Source organism: Protomyctophum bolini (assembly GCF_963924005.1).
Source record: "Protomyctophum bolini genome assembly, chromosome: 11".
Lineage (NCBI taxonomy): Eukaryota > Metazoa > Chordata > Actinopteri > Myctophiformes > Myctophidae > Protomyctophum > Protomyctophum bolini.
Genome location: NC_137872.1, coordinates 14,693,098 through 14,712,780, shown reverse-complemented (window position 1 = coordinate 14,712,780; position 19,683 = coordinate 14,693,098). Strand labels below are relative to the sequence as shown.

The window sequence follows — 19,683 nt, the reverse complement described above, 5'->3', positions numbered from 1 at the left end:
GTACATGAAAGAAGCAACATTGTAAAAATAGCAGATCTACTACGTTGTCGATCTGCTATTATCACAATATTTACATGTGGAAGTACTGAGTCACACTAAATTGAATACCGCAACTCCTACAATTCACAATGACAAGTGCTTGTCAGGGTGGGGTCCCACAAAAAGTCTAAACATAATAACATCATAGTCTAGTTTCCTAGAGAAATGTCTTGTATAAAAGTCTTAGATTTTTGACATTCATCTGCTTTTACCATTTGGCAAGAAAAAAATAAAGAATTATCATTTGAGAGTTGTGAAATAGTGTCTAATTGACCATAATTGACCATAATGGTCTAATTGACCATATATGGCCAAATATTACTCGACCCCCACTAGTACTACTAAATTATAATAACAATAATATTACTGAAGATTTTGCCCACCATACATTGAGTACTACAAATAATAAAAGCATGGGGGATTAATAATTCTGATCCATGGTGTACACATATTTGGGCCCCACACACAAGCTGATGAGATAAGTAAACACTACTGCAGGGGGTGAGAAACGTCATGCGCTTTGAGCTTGTAGAACAGCTATTTCCACTGTTATTGTAGTATAGATAGAAGTATTTAAATGTGTTATTTATCATATCTTCCCTGTGCAACTTTTGTTTACGAAGCCTAAAAGCCATAAAAAGTCACAATTCATTCATTCATAATGTTAATGTTCAACAACAGAAACACAGTTAAATCATTAATCACAATTATTTGAGAGATAATTAATCTAAAATATAATTGTGACAGCTCAAAATTAGATTCGTATTAGTGCTCAATGCTTTGCCCCCTGTCAAAAATGGAAGAGGCCTTTGTGACATGTTCCTTTTGAAGATATGTTGGTCATAGTATCCATAGCAATAAGCATCATCGGGGCCAGCAAAGTCTGTGGCTGTGAATATAGCAGCTTCGGAGTTCGGATGTTATCAGACTATTTAATCTCTCATCAGTCCTTATCAACACCATGCAATGCAGCCAGTACTATGGACATTACCACATACTGACGTTGTTATCAGCCATTTTGTGGCGTTGGTTGTGTTGTCCGACTATTACTAACCGTAACCCTAAATCTAACTCTAACCTCAGTCTTAAATGTCCACATAAGGCCCCTAACCTTATCAGTCTTAACCGACCACGTAAGGCCCCTAACCTTATCAGTCTTAACCGTCCACGTAAGGCCCCTAACCTTATCAGTCTTAACCGACCATGTAAGCAGTTTCACTATTTTTCGCTTCAGCGGCAGTAATTTCACTTACGCATTTCCTAGACGCCTACTCACGGTAGGCAGTATGTGGACAAGACATGTCCATATTGCCTGCATTGCATGGTCTAGACAAGAACATATGGTGATTATCGGTTGATAACATTCAAAGCGGGTGGTTTGATTGATTGATTGAATTTTTTATTTTATTTTTTATTTTATTTCACAGTATGCAGAATGGGTACATTTCAAACGAAAGCAATTCAATACAAAACTGTTACTGTGGACGACACCATGAATAAGCATTACGCTTGTTTACAACAGGGTCCACCATATCTACTTGTCGACAACAACTCAGTCAAGCCAGTGAACGGAAGCCACCACACCTTTGCTCAAGTTAGAGTGCTAAATTTGAATGTGACAAATTACACAGAGATATAGCTGTGTGTGTGTGTGCCTGGCAGAGAAGCATGGTGGGGGTTGGGATGAGTCGTTGGGGCTGGGGGAATCATAGTAAATCAATAGTACACAGAGGAGCACATTGAGGACGCCTGCTTTTCTAACCTAATTTGTACTTATGAGGAGAGTCACAGAGAGGCACAGAGCCACAGATGTATCTGAGAAAAATAAATTAGTTCATTTCAGTTCATAAAAACAAAACAAAAGTGTGCAGAGAGAATTGATGTAACATACTCCTGTGCCAGAAAGTATGTGAGAAAGCAATTATGGATTATAGTTCTCAGTCGCAACGACTGATTTCAATCAATTGGATTCCATTAGAAACCAGCATGTCTACTCTCAATGTGTCTCTGCGACGCATTGAGAGCTTGTAGATAGGCTATTTTCGATTATCATTTTAGGACTAAAGCATTTTAAGTGTTCAAATTAACTATCAATATGTTCAGATTCAGAAGCATCTGGCTTCCATAAAATGTCTCGGTCGGATATTTCACATCGATCTGTGATTTCTTCACCTGGTTGGCACTGGCAGTATGTGGAACAGCAGGAACAATGTACTAAAACAACATCATAATTTGACATACCGGATATTGTGTTCATTGTTTAGAAATCAGTGCTAGTAGTGTGGTGGGGGCTCCTTTCACACTGTTTTCACACAAATCATTTGTTCATACAGACATGTTTCAGTCGTGAGATTTGTATTTTTGCTAATCCACCATGAGCAGTGCACTGTGAGATATAGAGAGACAATGAACAAATAGACATGGAGGAATACGTACCCAGCCAAGGGAGGGAGGCAGAGAGAGAATCTCAAGGCCAGACAGACAACAACCCACCAATGTGCATCCTCCTCTCATGAGATGCAGGGAGTGGTGAGCACTGGGGGTCTCGGATTACAGGGCCTTTCTGACTCAGCCTAATGGTAAACAAAAGCCTCTTCTCCCTCTGCCCCACGATTGTCCTTGCGTAACACTGTGTAACCAGGATTACAGTGATTTACAGTAGCTGTTGGCTAGTAAGGATGTCACGATTATGACATTTTACATGCTGATTAATAAGTTGTCGTTGAACACTGGGAACATATGAATAAAGAACATTTTTGCTTCGTTTTTTAGGCTTTGGAGTTGCACAGGGCATATATGGCAAATAACCAGCCAAGACACATTTGATAATAACTTAACTTAATAACAACGCATGAGCTTGTAGAACTGCTATTTCCACTATTTTTTGGAAACGTTATATATTTGCACCTTTCGAAAGTATTTGCACCTTTCTCAACATGATGGAAATGCTTATGACAATTGTGCAAAGAATATTTGATCTAAAATCAGATTATTTCAAAGAATTGCTATCAGGCGATTATGTTACCGTAATGTGAGACAGGCCTAGTAGCTAGTCTCTGTTGTTGTCCTCTGATATGATCCCTACTTCACTGACTCTGCTGTTTCACCCAACACGTCCACTTACCGTATATGACCGCTGATTTAGCTTAAATGGCGTGGTGCATCTGTATGTTGAGAGCTCGCTTTCCACCAGCCTATGTAAGATGGTGCGCTTACTTTGGCACGTTTCACGTATAGACTGGTGGAGATTTCATCGTTGTCATCACCCTTTATTTCACCTCGAGAAGGCATTAAGAAAGAAGTGACCTAACCTTCCTTTGCAATGGAATCGAGTTATAAAGGATTTCCTGTGAGGTGTTTGTTTGCATCGTATAGTCAGTGTATTTGTGTTTGTAAAAGAAAAAGATGTCAAAATCTATTATAAAATGAACATTACGTTTTCGACCGACCATCCCTCCAGGCTACGGACAGTAACTTGCCCTAATCGGACGCAAGCTATCCGTCTGGCTATGGGCTCTATGTCAGAGCGTATGTCATTCGACAACACCATTTTTATAATTCATCATCAGACACACACACACACACACACACACACACACGGACCAACACACACAGATGAGAATCGAGGAGGGGATACTGTTTTCAAGCTCCAAAATAACGTACTTTTATTACTGGGGGAATGTTTCGACCCTTTTAGGTCTTCATGAGACAAATATTGCCTGTCTAACATTTGCTGTGGAGAGTCCAGGAGCTTAAAACAGTGTGCGGATGTTTTATTCTCTCCTTGATTCTCGCCTTGATGTCCAGCACCTGGCCTAAATACAGGCATTAACTGTGCACACAATCTTCTCTGTGAAGAGACACAGAGATCACGAGCAACTATGACACACACATGCATGGGTCATTTTACTATTAACCATGATAGGTTTCTGTACACAGAAATGGGCAGAATATGTCATCTCTCATAAGTCTGAATTCCAAAACTGTTACTTTTCAGGATTCAAATTAAAAAGTAGCAAAAGTATGCATAAAATGCAGCTCACTGAAAAACGCAGGCTGTTTTGGAATAATTAATGAATTAACATCTGTCCTTAATATCAGGCATATTGGATTGCCCGATATGTTTTTTGTTATTATGTCAGATGAAGGAGCATCCGTGGGATAAAAGTGCCTATTGGTTTCAAGTGTTATTACTCTGGTCCTGTGTTTGTGGTCTGTGTGCTCATATCAGCTGCATAATATGCAGCTGGCTGCATGCCACTGTCTCTTTGCAGTTGGAGGATTACAGCATTAAGGCTCAGTGTCCTTGCGGCACTGGAGAAAAAAGAACGTCTTTGTGAGCAGCTTTATAAAAACAGAACTCTGTGAGGCAGTGAGACAGGGAGGCTGATCTTTTTATGTTCAGCCTTTTCCTGAGAGCTTACTAGCTGAATTTACATGTGAGACAAATTGAGCTATTTTAAGGGCCTTTTGTAGTTCAAAGGCGACATACAGTATAGGGCCAGGCCCTTCCTGCTGCCTATACGTACGTAAGAGACCATTCGAATTTAACTACACCCTGGGATTCCTATTGTGGGCATATTAAAGGCAAATGTTTTCTAAATGGTTAAAATAATACAGCTAAAACAGCAGATCTACTTAATATGATACCGCCGTACCCACAGGACAGCTTTGTTATCATCATGTCATGTACTGTACAGTCAGAAACCATCTGAACAGTATTGTCATCACAAATTCTATTGCAGCTGAGTGAACAGACTTAGTCACAAAGATGAGGAAATAGCATCAGCAGCTAACGTGGTGGCCATGTTTGACATGTGGTGGTAGTTTAATGCTTTAGCTTGCGTTGATGAGTCAACTGTTGCTGTATCACTTCCAGGGCTGATAAAGATGATCACCTCTCGGTCCATTTATTACTACCAGTTGCACAAATAATGCTTGGGTATATCATGTGACAAAATCTTGTATTACGGTGTAACATTTAATTCAACTGGAAACGCTTTCTAGTAGCCTGGTAAACCATGAATTCACATGTGTCTTCTGCAGACCAGTCTGGCCCAAAGCGCGGGGGAGGGTGTTTCCCAGAAACCAAAAAGAGGAAGAGACAATCAGCGTCTGCACTCAGGGCCATTTGATTGACAGGCACTGATTGGCTACACATGAATGTGAAGTCACATGACCGGAATGGTTTAACATTGTGTACTTTTCTGTGATGTTTTGTTTTCCGTCAGAAATTCATCGAGTTTGAGGACACGTTGGAGACGGAGAAGAAGGAGCTGCAGATGCAGGTGGAGTTTCTGGAGCTGCAGGGGAAACAACTGGAGCTCAAGACCAAAAACTACTCTGACCAGAGTGAGTGGAAAACTACGCACAACTACACCCATCTGTTCAGACTCTGTAGACTCAAGGACCCCCAAATTGATATGTATCTGGCTGGCGACCCCCCCTCCCCCCCCCCACCCCCATCTGAAAAGTTTTTGTGCCAGGGAACCCCAAAAGAGATGGTTTATGTTTAAACATTTTCAAATTTATTTTAAACTTTCAAAAGTATTCAGAAATGTCCAAACATCTTTTATATTGATCAATATCAAAACATTAATAAAAATAGCAGGTGTACAAGCTCGCTGGAGAGACATGGTGTACCCTGTGACTGAACAAACACTATACAGCAATGATTACTATCAGAATTTAGAGCTTAATCTTTTAACAAAAAAACATTTTGCTTCAACCACTGAGAAACCTGTGGTCTTCACTCCCCGACCCCTTTAACAGTTAGCTTTAACATTTGCATGCAGATTGCATATGAAAAAGTTTGAGGACCATATTTGAACTCATTACTTTCATTCAAAAGACAAGAGTTACTGATTGTTCTTCTGTGTTCCTCAGTCTCTCGTCTGGAGGAGCGTGAGTCTGAAATGAAGAAGGAATACAACGCCCTGCATCAGCGCCACACTGAGGTAAGGAGGACACATCTATGTAATGTGCGTCACGGTGATGTTTCTCCCTGTTATTTTGCGTCTCACCTGAAGCTTAATTCATTCATTAAAAATTCAAAGGACCACAATGGAGAAATGCATAATGGGTTGATTGATTGATTGATTGATTGATTGATTGATTCATTCATTCATTTTCCGTCTTGGTTTCCTTTGTGGTCCTTACTCAATTCATCAAGACATGCAACACTAAAAGCTACAGTAGTATTACACAGTTCATTTTGGCAAGTGGGAAGTGGATCATAATTTAGGCCTAAAGTTAAGTTATAATACTTTTGTTTTCACACTACTATGATCTGCTGATTGCCCTCGGAGCCGGGCAGTTATAAACACTGCCATAATCCACTGCATTATGTCAGCAGCATAATCTGATTACGTTGCTGCTGTTATGTTTCACAAGACCTTCCCCCACAATGTACAGAATATCCATGGAACTGAATAATGAACACCAAATTAATTATTAACGGCATCATTATCATCCTCTTTACTTGATTTGTTTATTTAGACGGGACACAGCATATTAATGGACATTACGTAATGTATGCAACGTAAATATGCGGGTACCGGATTTAGCAAAGATGCTAATTTACATTCGCAGTCCCCACACAAAGCATGAAATCAAAACAAGCAGACAGTGGAATATATTACATTAAAAATACTTCTACATGAATTATCAGCCATCATGTCATGTTGTGTTAGTTTATAGCTAATCTCATAATGTATGGATGGCCATTTATGTCCATTCAAACTGCCGGCATTAGTGACTCGAGTCATCAACAATTTATTCAAAAGTACTCCGTAAAATTATCAATACTGCAATGCAGAAATACGCTATTACAAGTAAATGTCCGGTATTTTAAATGTAATTGAGTAAAAGTACAAAAATATATATATTTGCAATTTTCTGTTGTGTAACAGAATATATAGGGATTAGGCTGATTGATGATGATCTGCTGTCCCTTCTCATTCCAGATGATTCAGACCTACGTGGAATATATAGAACGCTCTAAAATGCAACAGGTGGGAAGTAACAGCCAGTCAGAAGCCCCAGGCAGTGGACGAACGTAAGTTATCGACTGTGTGTGTGCGTGTGTGCGTGTGCGCACGGCACGTGCGATTATAATTTGCATATTGTACTGTTAATCTACGTATTCCTTCAATATTTCGCCTTAGCATAGACTCTGGTGTGTTGTGGCATGTCCTTGTCTTCTGTCGTCTTTCTCTAATGTGTCTGTCTGTGTCTGTCTGTCTGCGTCTGTCTGTCTGCGTCTGTCTGTCTGTCTGTCTGTCTGTCTGTCTGTCTGTATGTCTGTCTGTCTGTGTGCTCCCATGTGCACAGTCAACGCCACACGTGGAGGAAAAGGTAATTTAAACAAAATCTCCCCCACCTGAAAATCCTTGATGTCGAGTGGAAACCTTGTATGTCCACCATGTCCTATTTTGTTACGTTTAAAATTAGTGAAATTGGCTGAATTTGTAGATGAGATTTGTTTTTTCACTACTTTAGTGTAACACTTTTGTAGGTACAAAAAAGAAAAGTTGTAATGTGGAGATACAAGGTTTCTTTTCCGACAGCAACAGAATCTACCTTCAAACCTCTCCCTTTATAGTGCTGTTAAGCAAGCAGCCATCTTGCTGCATCCTGCCCCTCAGACAAAACAATATGCCCCCATATTATCTTATCGTTGCTGTCTTCGCAGAAACCTCTTATCTCTATATTCTAACTTTTTGTGTTTTTCCGTAAATCAATCAAGAAGGCTCAAAAACGCTGGCAGTGGCTGCAGACTGTTCTAGAGAAACTCTGGCAGTTAATGAGTTCATTGTAATCTGAGAAAACGTTTAAAATAATGGTGATATTGATTTGAAGTCAATGGCCCGGTAGGTCATGAGGCCTGTAGGTCGTGTTAGGGCAGTGTTTCCAAACTGGTGTGCCGTGTTTGTGACAACAACATATTATTACTGCGATACACAGCATAACTCTACAGGTTGTTTCATTTTCATGTTCTATGTGCACAATACACATAGAACATTTGCCGATCTACCAGATTTAGATCACACGTGTCGTGATGCCAAGCTCACGGTGTGTCAGAGAACGATGCATTGTGACCTTGTTGATCAATCTGTTTTCACTATGAATACAGACATGCCTTCAGATTGTGACTTGCCCTTTGGGTAAAAATAGTTTCAAACACTTTGCGTTGTTTTGAGCTTGTGGATCTGCTACTTTTGATGCTTTTGTCTGACGCTGTAGTGTAGTGTGATAAAGTAGGGCATTGATTTAAGGGGGAGAACACAAAAAGTTAGAATATGGCGATAGGTTTCTGCACGACAGCGATGATATGCTGCTGCCTTGACCTGCCTACCTTCTCCTCTGCCTCCATAATTTGGTTCTGTGTGCCTGACTGTCTATGCCTGTCTGTCTGCCTGCCTGTCTGTCTGTCTGTCTGTCTGCCTGTCTGCCTGTCTCATATACTGTCTGTCTGCCTGTCTGTCTGTCTGCTTGTCTCATATACTGTCTGTCTGCCTGCCCATCTTTACAGTATTACAATGAAACATTTTCCAGAGACAAGATATATCTGTTTTCATTTAATAATGTTATACTCTGGTTGTGTAACATGGACCCACGTGCCACGACTTGGATCAACGCACTTCTCGTTTGGTTTATTGCAGTGGTTTTCAAATCCGTTTCCGCGTCGGCGGCGCACGTGCTCCAATCTCCAAAGTGTTCGCGGCCCACCCATCAGACTACTTAACACATAAAGTGGTCGGATGGGTGGGTGAGGCATTTTCATTGCATGCGAAATCTGAGTGGTTCTTCCACCACTGCTATTATGTCCTCCCCCACTCGGTGTGAGTCTCATGCTCGTGGTCTCTGTGTCTCCCTGTGTCTCCTGTCTCTCCCAGCAGCAAAGCAGAGCGCCCGCCGTCACTGAGCCTGTACCCCAACGCCGAAGGAATGGTACGTGGTGGGGGTCAAGGGGGGGCTAGGATGATGCCCGGAAAAGACACCTGGCAGGTCAGCGAGCTTGGCCAGCCCAACTACGGCTCCTCCGGCTATCAGGTGTGCCAGACGCGGCCCTGAATCTCTCCCCGTCCATCCGCCGCCTCGGAGGAGTGCAGGGGAGAGAGGCTGGCCTTCACCACCATCCTGCTATAGCCACACCCACAAGGACACCCCTCCCCCCCACGCCTGCTTGTTTCACTAAGGGGTGTCATTTGCGTCATCGGGATGGCAATTGCCACACCCTTGTGTTCACATTTAACCTTAAATGTGGTTATTTTATGCATATTACTGTCCCCAACAACATGTGACACGTGTTGTAATTTAGATTAGCCTTTAATTGTATGCAACCATTAATTTATTAACGACTTTAAAACGTGTTATAGGAGAACATTTTCAAACATTTTCTCTTTTTGCCCCGTAGTGAAAATAGTTCTACAAGTAGATCAACAATTTTTGTTATTTTAGAAATGGGGCTATGGTATTTTTTGCCACCCACTATTTCTTTCTGAAAACACGCCTCTGGTGTCACTTTAAGGATACATCATTTTGATCAAGTCACGTGTGTGACTCTTATCGTAGGCTAGAATCCATGGGGTTTGTTGGAAAACATGTTGACTCAAGCAAGCAGAGGGGTCCTTTGTTTTCTCGTGCTTTTTTTCTTTATGACTTGTGTGATTATTTTCCTGTGTGGTTGTGGAGTTTCAGCTTCCATCGTGTTGTGTATATAGTGTATAAGCCTTGTGTTTGTAAGTGTACCCTCCTTCACATTGTGCAATTTCAACAGTTTAGGTGGTGTACCAGTAGTTTTAGTTTTTAGGGACTGTTAAAATGCCCGATGTTCAGGTCACAAAGAGGCTGTGATGGCGTTGTAATGCCTGATTGTGCGGAGTCCCACACCCACGCTTAGCGTACCAAGCATAAAAGGCCATGTCTTAGTTCTGCTGGATTTTTCCAGTAGTCCCTCCCTAAAGGTTTTGTGTAGTTTCTATTTAGTGACGAAATTGTCAATACATTTAGTCATAGTTGTAGTCACCGCAACTTTGTTTTAGTATAGTTTTTGTCAGTGAAAAAAAGGTAGTCGACGAACATCTTTCATAGTTTTTCTAGTCAATGGAATTGCATGAGTCCGTGCTCCCTATGGATTAAAGTTCTCAGTCGCCACAACTAATTTGGATTCCATAGAAGCCAGCATGTCTTGTTATTCAGCATGTTTCGCAGTGAAAATATCAGATTTGCAGGCTTTTCTTGGTTATCATTTTAAGATACGAGCATTTGAAGTGGTCAAACTAGAAATTTGTTCAGAAGCATCTTCCTTAATAGATATTTCATAAAAGCAAAACTTAAAGCCTACAGCCTCAATGTGTGATTTTGGCAGTATGTTTTTAGATTTTTGGCAGTATGTAGCAGCAGCTAAAACATCGTACATTTACACATATTTATTAATGGGAAAGTGTGCAGGACTCCTTTTACACTGTTAATACAAGTGTAATACAACATGTTTCAGTGTTGAGGTTTTATTTAGCCTTTTGGTCCATGTGCTCCTCTTCATGAAAGGAGGACGGCTCCGAGTCGGACTCCGTGGCGGCCACACCCAGCAGCGCGGGGAGCAAGTCCAACACGCCCACCTCATCCGTCCCGTCCGCCTCTGTCACGCCGCTCAACGAGGCGGCAGAGTTTGACGCCATGCGGACCGGTGGCGGCAACCGCAGGAAAGGTGCCAAGCGCCTCAGCCGGAACATGGAGGTGCAGGTGTCCCAGGAAACGAGAAACGTGAGCATTGGTAAGAGCCGTAGTTCCCCCACCCCACTTCTTACATCTGATAAAAGCTATGACCACCCCGCATGAGCATATCCACTCATACACAACAGTCATACACAACACTGACAAGCTCTCAATGTGCCTGCGACGCATTGAGAGCTTGTAGATACAGTAGACATTTCTTCTTTTTTTTTAAAGTGCATTGAAGTGGTCAAACTAGCAATATGTTTAAAACACACTTTGTGTTTTCTGTGGGTTACACGTCCGCCGTGTAGGTGAACATGCCCTTAAGATACTATACTGAGCCCAGGCGGTGGCGTAACCGTCTGGGCACCCGACTGGTAATCCAGTCGCAGTGTCACGCAGCGACACGGCCTTTACTGCATGTCTTCCCCCATCTCTCTCCCGTTTTCCTGTCAGCCTACTCTGTCTGTCCCTTCAAAAAACCAATAAAAGGCATAGGCTAATCCGCAAAGAAATATCTTTAAAAAATAAAAAAGATACTATACTGATGCATTTTTTCTGTGATGCTTTTCATGCAGGTATGGGTAGCAGTGACGAGTGGTCTGAGTTTCAGGAGATCATCGATTCCACCCCAGAGTTGGACATGTGTGTGGACCCCCGGGTCTACGGAGGAGGCAGCAGGTAGGAAGACCTCAAACCAGCCACAATGCACATGCAAACTAATCGTCGCTGTCGGGCAGAAACCTCATATGTTCCATATGCTAACCTTTTGTGTTGTTTTTTCCTGTAAATTAACGGCCTACTTCACAGAAAAGCATCAAAAGCATGTTGATCTGCTACTTTTGCTATTTTGGAATTTGAATCCTGAAAAGTAACAATTTTGGGACATACAGTATGAGGTTTCCACCCGACAGAGAGGAAACATTACAGCGGTATCATCATGCCCCATCACAAAAGTAGATTCATGCATACACTTCTCGTGCAATTAGCACATACACTGCACGCACGCGTGTACCGTAAAGAGGTGCGAACATAGAGCGGCAAACATGCATACACTCAAATGTGTGCTTCTGCCTAGCTGCATAGACACACACATATTACACATACGTGTGAACATAAGAGGGGGATTGTCCATAAGTCTGACATCTTGTTAGTTCGATCTACGTGGCCGCTTAAGACTGAGGTTAGTATTGGCAGCCTACGTGGCTGGTTAAGACTGAGGTTAGTATTAGCAACCTACGTGGCTGGTTAAGACTGAGGTTAGTATTGGCAGCCTACGTGGCTGGTTAAGACTGATGTTAGTATTAGCAACCTACGTGGCTGGTTAAGACTGAGGTTAGTATTAGCAACCTACGTGGCTGGTTAAAACTGACGTTAGGGTTTAGTGATCTACGTGGCCGGTTAAAACTGAGGTTAGGGTTTATCGATCTACGTGGCTGGTTAAAACTGAGGTTAGGGTTTAGTGATCTACGTGGCCGGTTATAAATGAGGTTAGGGTTTAGTGATCTACGTGGCCGGTTATAACTGAGGTTAGTATTAGAAACCATGTGGCTGGTTAAGACTGAGGTTAGGGTTTGGGATAGTGATAGTAATCGGTCAGACTAACGGGAGGTCGAAACAATGACATGTTACCCATCATGGGTAACATGCTCATTCTCAGCTGTCCATGTGTCTCAGACCCTCCCAGGGCATAGTGAACTGTCCATGTCCCTCCCAGGGCATAGTGAACTGTCCATGTCCCTCCCAGGGCATAGTGAACTGTCCATGTGTCTCAGTCCCTCACCAGGGCATAGTGAACTGTCCATGTCCCTCCCAGGCCATAGTGAACTGTCCATGTGTCTCAGTCCCTCCCAGGGCATAGTGAACTGTCCATGTGTCTCAGTCCCTCACCAGGGCATAGTGAACTGTCCATGTCCCTCCCAGGGCATAGTGAACTGTCCATGTGTCTCAGTCCCTCCCAGGGCATAGTGAACTGTCCATGTGTCTCAGTCCCTCACCAGGGCATAGTGAACTGTCCATGTCCCTCCCAGGGCATAGTGAACTGTCCATGTCCCTCCCAGGGCATAGTGAACTGTCCATGTGTCTCAGTCCCTCACCAGGGCATAGTGAACTGTCCATGTCCCTCCCAGGCCATAGTGAACTGTCCATGTGTCTCAGTCCCTCCCAGGGCATAGTGAACTGTCCATGTGTCTCAGTCCCTCACCAGGGCATAGTGAACTGTCCATGTCCCTCCCAGGGCATAGTGAACTGTCCATGTGTCTTAGTCCCTCCCAGGGCATAGTGAACTGTCCATGTGTCTCAGTCCCTCACCAGGGCATAGTGAACTGTCCATGTGTCTCAGTCCCTCCCAGGGCATAGTGAACTGTCCATGTGTCTCAGTCCCTCCCAGGGCATAGTGAACTGTCCATGTGTCTCAGTCCCTCACCAGGGCATAGTGAACTGTCCATGTGTCTCAGTCCCTCCCAGGGCATAGTGAACGAGGCCTTTGGCATCAACACCGACTCTCTTTACCACGAGATCAAGGACGCCAAGTCGGACATCATCGGAGACGTGGACGCAGGAGCCGAGCTTTTAGGTCAGTGGTCCGGTCTTTGACTCAGATCACCCCTGTAAATAACTTCTAGTCTACCCCTGAATTTCATTGAACTTTATAGTACCTTTTGTCATATTAACGGTACGTAAATATGTAAATCTTTCCTGCAAACATATAGTATGTCACAAACTGGAGAGAATATTTGTTTCCATTAGGACAGACTGAAAACAACATCTATACTTGGGGTTGCACTTAAACCCCGGCATTCTTATTCTGGGGGGGGACATTCACCAGAACTAGCCGATCTACAAGCTCACAATGTTGTGAGCTTGTAGATCTGCTATAAGAGATTTGGTGTCCTGTAGGCTAAAAAAAGAGTACAGTTTTACGAAGCATAGAGGGTCTAAGTGACAAATTCCAAATATTATCAAAGTATCCCCCCCTCTGGCACCTACTTTGGTTGAAAGTGGTTAAACCTAGTTTCAAAATAAATCATACCGTCTCTGAGAAGCCGACACGAGCGAGACGAGACCTCACGTGGAACGTATACGATATCTACCACATTATCTAGACCAGTGGTTCTCTACCTTTTCAGGCCACGACCCCCCAAAATAATCATAATATGAACTGGGGACCCCCCACCCATCTTTCTTATATTATTATTATTATATTTATTATCGCGTATATCTATTCTACGTCCAAGCATAGACATGGTAACGCCCCACCTGCCTCTGATTGGCCTACCGACTGTCCATCTTGCATGTCCTCCGAGATGCAAGGGTACTCCGTGGTGGGAAATAATACAAGTACAAGAGAATGGCAACACGCGACAGTTACTTGTAACTTTAATTTTTTTAAAGAGGTGTTACCATGTCTATGCTCGGACGTAGAAAAGATATACGCTTTATTATCGTATAGTTTGTTGATTACTTTTGACACACACAGTACAGGTCTCATTTTTATTCATTTATTTTACTTTGGCGATATTAAGAAGGTCATTCAATTGTCACCTTAGAAATGTTCAGCTACCCTGCCTGCATACACTTACTATATACTGTATGTTGGTTTGTTAACTGTTGAGTGACAAAACAATGCTGCATATTTAGCAACCTGTAGGTTGAGAACCATGATTAGAGTCTAGTCATGGTAGGAAAGTGTTGAAGTGGAGGAAGGGAGGAGGTAGGGAAGGCAGCTTGCCAAAAGGCATTGAAACAGCTGAGGCCGGTGTTTGTTTTATGTTGCATTAAAGTGTGGCCGAGCGTCACATGATGCCAGGCTGTGTACACTGGATCTGACCTTTGACCCCTGCATGGCCCAGGCTGGACAGATTATCTCCCGTTGATATCCCATGATGCAGCACATGTCATCCTTCCATCGCACAGCACAGAAAAGCTTGCTTCTGCCATGGCGGCTGCACCTCCCCAACCTCCCCACCCACACCCAGCTTCCATGTATTCCCCTTGAGTTGTTGGGGGGGGGGGGGGGGGGGGGCTTGAACCCTTTGGTTTTGGTTAATTATTTTCCCTTCATTCAGTTTTCAGTTTTATGGGTTTTTAACTCACTGGTAAACTGGATTTTCTCCAACCCATTAAGACATCAGGCCGATTCTACAAATGTCTTCCGAATTCTGACAGTTTTCTGAAAAACCTATGTTGTTATATGTTCTCAAACGTTTTCATGTCAAGACAATATAATATTATGCATTTGACCGCAGACCCCCCCATCTCAACATATGTTGTTCCAGGGACTCCCAGAATCAAAGATTTTAGTTAAAAATATTCACCTAAAAAAATAAATTATATAATCTTCTATGACTAATATGTCAAGTTAATTTCAGCCAATTGCAAAGGGGAAGTGGGTGTATGTGTTTCATTATTTTGCTGTCTCTGAATGTTCTTGGTTTAGTGTGTGTGTGTGGGGCCGGGGCACAATGAAATAAGGAAATACAATTTGACACGCCCTCTCGTTCATCTGTTAATTAACTCTCACTCGTTTTGTTCTTTTTGTCCTGTTTTTGTACACGTCTGCTGCACACACCACTAGGGGAGTTCTCAGGTGTGTATCCGAACCATTGGTTGGTATCCCTCTCTGTCCATCACTTCTCCTTTCTCTTTTTAAGTGTGTAGACCAGTCGTTCTCAAACCTTTTCATCTCAAGGACCACCCTGTAACTCTGAGAGTGTACAAATGGAACCAAATGGACCTGTGTACACTCTCAGAGTTACAGACCTGCAAGGGTACCATTTGGAACCCCCTCTACCTCCAGGGAAAACCTGAGCGTCCCTGCCGGGCCCGGTTTGAGAACCTCTGGTGTAGATATTTATCAATAACTGATTGCTATCAACTACTTAAACCCTATGCTTTGTTGTACGTCATAACACGGGAATTGCTGAGCTTGCAGATCGGCTATCTTCGACGATTGTTGGCCTATTTTTGCCGAATGTTCACCTATTATGACATGCTCAGTAAAGAGATGCTGGGGTTCATGTGGTTAATTATCGTGCCTTTAATTATTATTAGACATAAGAGAACGCCTTTACTTTTCTCATCACAGCTCCTCTGAATTAGATGCCTTCCAAAACGCAGTACTGTAGTGACTTTGTCATTATCGTTACCTTTTGAAAAACATTAACACATTTTAGAATCAAATTTCTCATGAATATCCACTGCTTGATTTGAACGAGTCCCTAATTATCCAAATGACCACCTAGTGGCTCGGCAATTAGATTTGATTGGACAGCTCTACTATTACTATACAGTAGTTACCAGTGTCAAGGACATTTGAAAATGTCCGTTCTACAAGCTCACAATGTGTCGCATCGCAACACATTGTCAGCTTGTAGATCGGCTATTTTCAAATGTCCGAAATGTTTTTAGGGTTAACGTGGTTACTGCATGTTTTGTAATAATAATCTAAATCTACAAAGTAGTAACTAAAGTTATAACATAATTGCAGTGGAATAAAAAGTTAAATATTTGCCTCTGACGTGTAATGCTAATACCCGGTATTGAACATTGGAAGTACTCCAGCAAAGTAAAAATACCTCAAAATTATATTTAAGTACAGTAGTTGAGCAAATATACTTAGTTACTTTACTCCACTGGTAGTTACATTCTTGGAGTTTGCTTTCACCGTCTGTTAACAAGTGCTTATTGGCATTCCTCTATTTTCTCCAATTCCTGCCCTTCTCTGCATCCTTTAAACTTTCTTTCCTTCCTCTCTCCTCCTTCCCTTCTCTTTTCGCCACCAGTCCGTGATGATTTCTTCGGTAAGGTGTCCCTTGCCTTATTAACAGTCTTCATCTTATTGGTAGTTTATACATGATGATGTCACTTCCTGGCATGTGCTCCTCGCTTTGATGTCACACACCTCCCTACTGCCCTTGAACAGCGTTTTGTTTTGTTTTTTAATGTATTTAATTATTTGTTATTTAATCTTTATATCAACCCTGCATTGCGTCTCCCCATGCACTGGTCTTTACTGGTCCACAGCTCCTCTTTAACCCATTAAGATCTGAGTCCTGGGGGCATGGTGGCACAGTGCTGTCGCCTCACAGCTAGAAGGTCCTGGGTTCAATTCCCGCTGGGGACGGTGTGGGCGCTGGGAGCGTGTTCTCTCCTCCGCGTCATCAGTGCCCACACCCTAGAAAGGGCCTTTCTTTGTGGAGTTTGCATGTTCTCCCCGTGTCCCCTAGGGGTAGGTACCCTCACAAAAAACATGCATGCATTGTGTGCGTGCACTGCAAGCGAGTCATGAACGAGCGTCGTCGTTGTTGTGTATTGGCTATTTGGCTCTAACCTGACGCTGCCAGATCCAAGAAGCTTGCTACACAAATTTGTTTCACAGCTTATTGGGATCTGGGATCGCGGAAGCAAATTCGATGACGGGGCTGTTCCTTTTTTTCAAGATACTTGGTAGATGATTGGATGGGACCGTCTGTCTATCACCGTGTGGGCGTGCAAACACAACCAATCATATTGACGTGTCTATATAGCTTCACATCCGGTTTCGCACATATCCCGCCCTTAGCTCACGCTGATTGGTTCGGTACGGAACGGATTGGTGTTAGCTGAACTCCCTGAGAAATCCCAGATGGAAGCTGTGTTGGGGAACATGCCCAATACCGCCCCCATCTGGCAGCGTCAGGTTAATTTGGCTCGGCCGCCTCAGCGTGCTCATGTGATTGGCCCAGATGCCGCTCGAGCTGCAGTTCCTACTTTCGGCCACCATGTCTTTTTCGCTTCAGTGTTTCCTCTCTATTATATTATATATATACTCTAAGGTTTTAATGGGTTAAGACACCTTGTAGAGAAGTATTCGTGAAATGTATTCATTTACGAAGATCTTTATCTAGAGGGGAACGGAACCTTAGTTGAATCAATTGTTTTAGTTGAAATATTTGGGTAGTAAGTCGAGTTAATTTATTTGTAATAAACGTAAGTCAAACACTCAGCCCAAAAGGGATAGGACCAAAAAAAAATATGTAGGCCCTATGCAATCAATTCATAGACAAACTGTAACAACTGTTACAGATTCAAAGAGCTTTACTGGGACCACCTGAACAAAGGAAACAAACAACACTCCTTGTCCTTAGACCTTCAATTGGCCAACCATTGAGTGCCAAATGACACGAACATTCCATCACGTTTAAAAACAGATTCAAATGGGAGATAGTATAAGGTAGGCATTTAGAACATTGGTAATCCGTCATTTAGCTACATCCATTGTCTTATCTGACCTGTTATGTCAACTGCACATGAAGACTTATATTATATCCATACAATACAATACAATATTTGCAACACTGGCAAGCTACTGTGAGGAGGTCAAGGTTTGAATATATTCTATTATATTCATATTCAATTGGGGGCGACTGTAGCTGAGTGGGTAGAGTGTACAAACAAATCAATCATACCATCTGTCTAAACACCATGCCATCTAAATGACATATTTAGATGGCATATATGCCTTGCAGGAGCTTCTAGACTAACATTTCGGCATGGGGGTATACATTAAGCATGAGTGTCACTCAATTTTTATTTGTTTTGTTTTAAGCTTTTATGTGAGTGTCCAGCTTACGGTACTCCAATGCTTGTTGCTTCTTTGTTTTTTTCTTTTCTTTTCTTTTGTATAAAAGTAAAAGTAAAATTATAAAAGAAAACAGAATAGTACAGTAGAGAAAGAACAATAATACAAGAAAAGGATTGACATGTTTATATATGTTGCGCTGTGAGGACTCTTCACAGGGTACATTTATTTTTAGCATAATTGAGGATTGAACACATACTGTAGAATTTCACCACATTCTCACCTATGATCATCTTGATGTTTGTGAGGATAAGAACTAATGAGTTTTTTTGTTGCAGGGATGGGGAAGGAGGTGGAAAATCTTTTAACAGAGAACAAACAACTCCTAGAAACCAAGTAAGAGAGAGACAGAGAAAAAAAGAAAAGAAAAAAACACATGGACGCACGCACACACACACACACACACACACACACACACACACACACGTTCATCAGGAAAATCTATTTTTTTATTCGATGTTTGGAAATTGTGAATCAATTTCTGAATCGTTGATAAGAATGATTACGAATTGCATGAATGGATTTCTAACACCATATGACTGAATGCCCACGCCTCTTCCTCCGCCTCTGGCAGAAATGCTCTGAACATCGTGAAGAACGACCTGATTGCCAAAGTGGACGAGCTGTCGGGGGAACACGAGGTGTTGAGGGAGGAGCTGGAGGCTGTGAGACTGTCCAAGAACAAGCTGGACACCAGGGTCAAGGAGCTGGAGGAGGAGATTAAGAGGTGAGCCGTAACGGTCGAGTCCCACCAAGACCTGACATCAGCGGTTCTCACACTTTCTCGTGCCAAGGATCCACCTAAAATGGAGTGTCAAAAAACTACTTTCTGTTAAACTCACTTTGCCACTCGATTTACCGCTCACTTTATGCATGTGCATACCCTCTATTTAGATGTATTTGTGCCAGGGGACCCCCAGAAGAGAAGATTTGTGTTAAAAAAATACAAATTTTTAATTTTCTTTCTTTCTTTTTTGCATGATTCGACTACCAGTCGATTGTAGGCCAATCAGATTGGACTATATCAATTCCTGGTTGGGGACAGGCATGCGTGTGTACTCTCTCCTGAATGTTTCTTTGCTTTGGCTTTTTGCAGGTTGAGAGCAGAGGCTCTGGGAGCATCTCAGGACTCCAAGGATGAAGGGGGTGATGATGTGAGTGTATCTCATTATAAGAATCAATAACTTGCCTCCTGGAGATCACCTGGTGTGGCTACAGGGGGTGGGGGAGCCATGAGGCGCGTGCCACGTGGGTGGATGGTTCACTCCCCCATTCTCATTCTCTCTCTCTCTCTCTCTCTCTCT

At 42.5% G+C, this 19,683-nt stretch overlaps 1 protein-coding gene across 30 annotated transcripts in view; it reads left to right on the top strand.

Moving 5' to 3' along the window:
* The window catches only part of mapk8ip3 (mitogen-activated protein kinase 8 interacting protein 3), a gene marked incomplete at its 3' end in the record, with an annotated part of 42,983 nt that overhangs the window by 2,660 nt on the left and 20,640 nt on the right, over nucleotides 1–19,683 (top strand). For 5 of the 30 annotated variants that reach the window (XM_080776808.1, XM_080776782.1, XM_080776792.1 and 2 more), the window contains exons 3-14: nucleotides 5,271–5,391; nucleotides 5,926–5,996; nucleotides 7,005–7,096; nucleotides 7,372–7,395; nucleotides 8,937–9,093; nucleotides 10,591–10,816; nucleotides 11,337–11,439; nucleotides 13,215–13,345; nucleotides 16,542–16,559; nucleotides 18,658–18,715; nucleotides 18,954–19,106; nucleotides 19,476–19,533. In XM_080776808.1, coding sequence (XP_080632934.1) covers nucleotides 5,271–5,391; nucleotides 5,926–5,996; nucleotides 7,005–7,096; nucleotides 7,372–7,395; nucleotides 8,937–9,093; nucleotides 10,591–10,816; nucleotides 11,337–11,439; nucleotides 13,215–13,345; nucleotides 16,542–16,559; nucleotides 18,658–18,715; nucleotides 18,954–19,106; nucleotides 19,476–19,533 — 1,212 coding nt within the window. Of the gene's footprint in view, nucleotides 1–5,270; nucleotides 5,392–5,925; nucleotides 5,997–7,004; nucleotides 7,097–7,371; nucleotides 7,396–8,936; nucleotides 9,094–10,590; nucleotides 10,817–11,336; nucleotides 11,440–13,214; nucleotides 13,346–15,334; nucleotides 15,347–16,541; nucleotides 16,560–18,657; nucleotides 18,716–18,953; nucleotides 19,107–19,475; nucleotides 19,534–19,683 lie in introns of all 30 variants that reach the window. The other 25 variants (XM_080776801.1, XM_080776791.1, XM_080776799.1 and 22 more) reach the window with 12 other exon arrangements.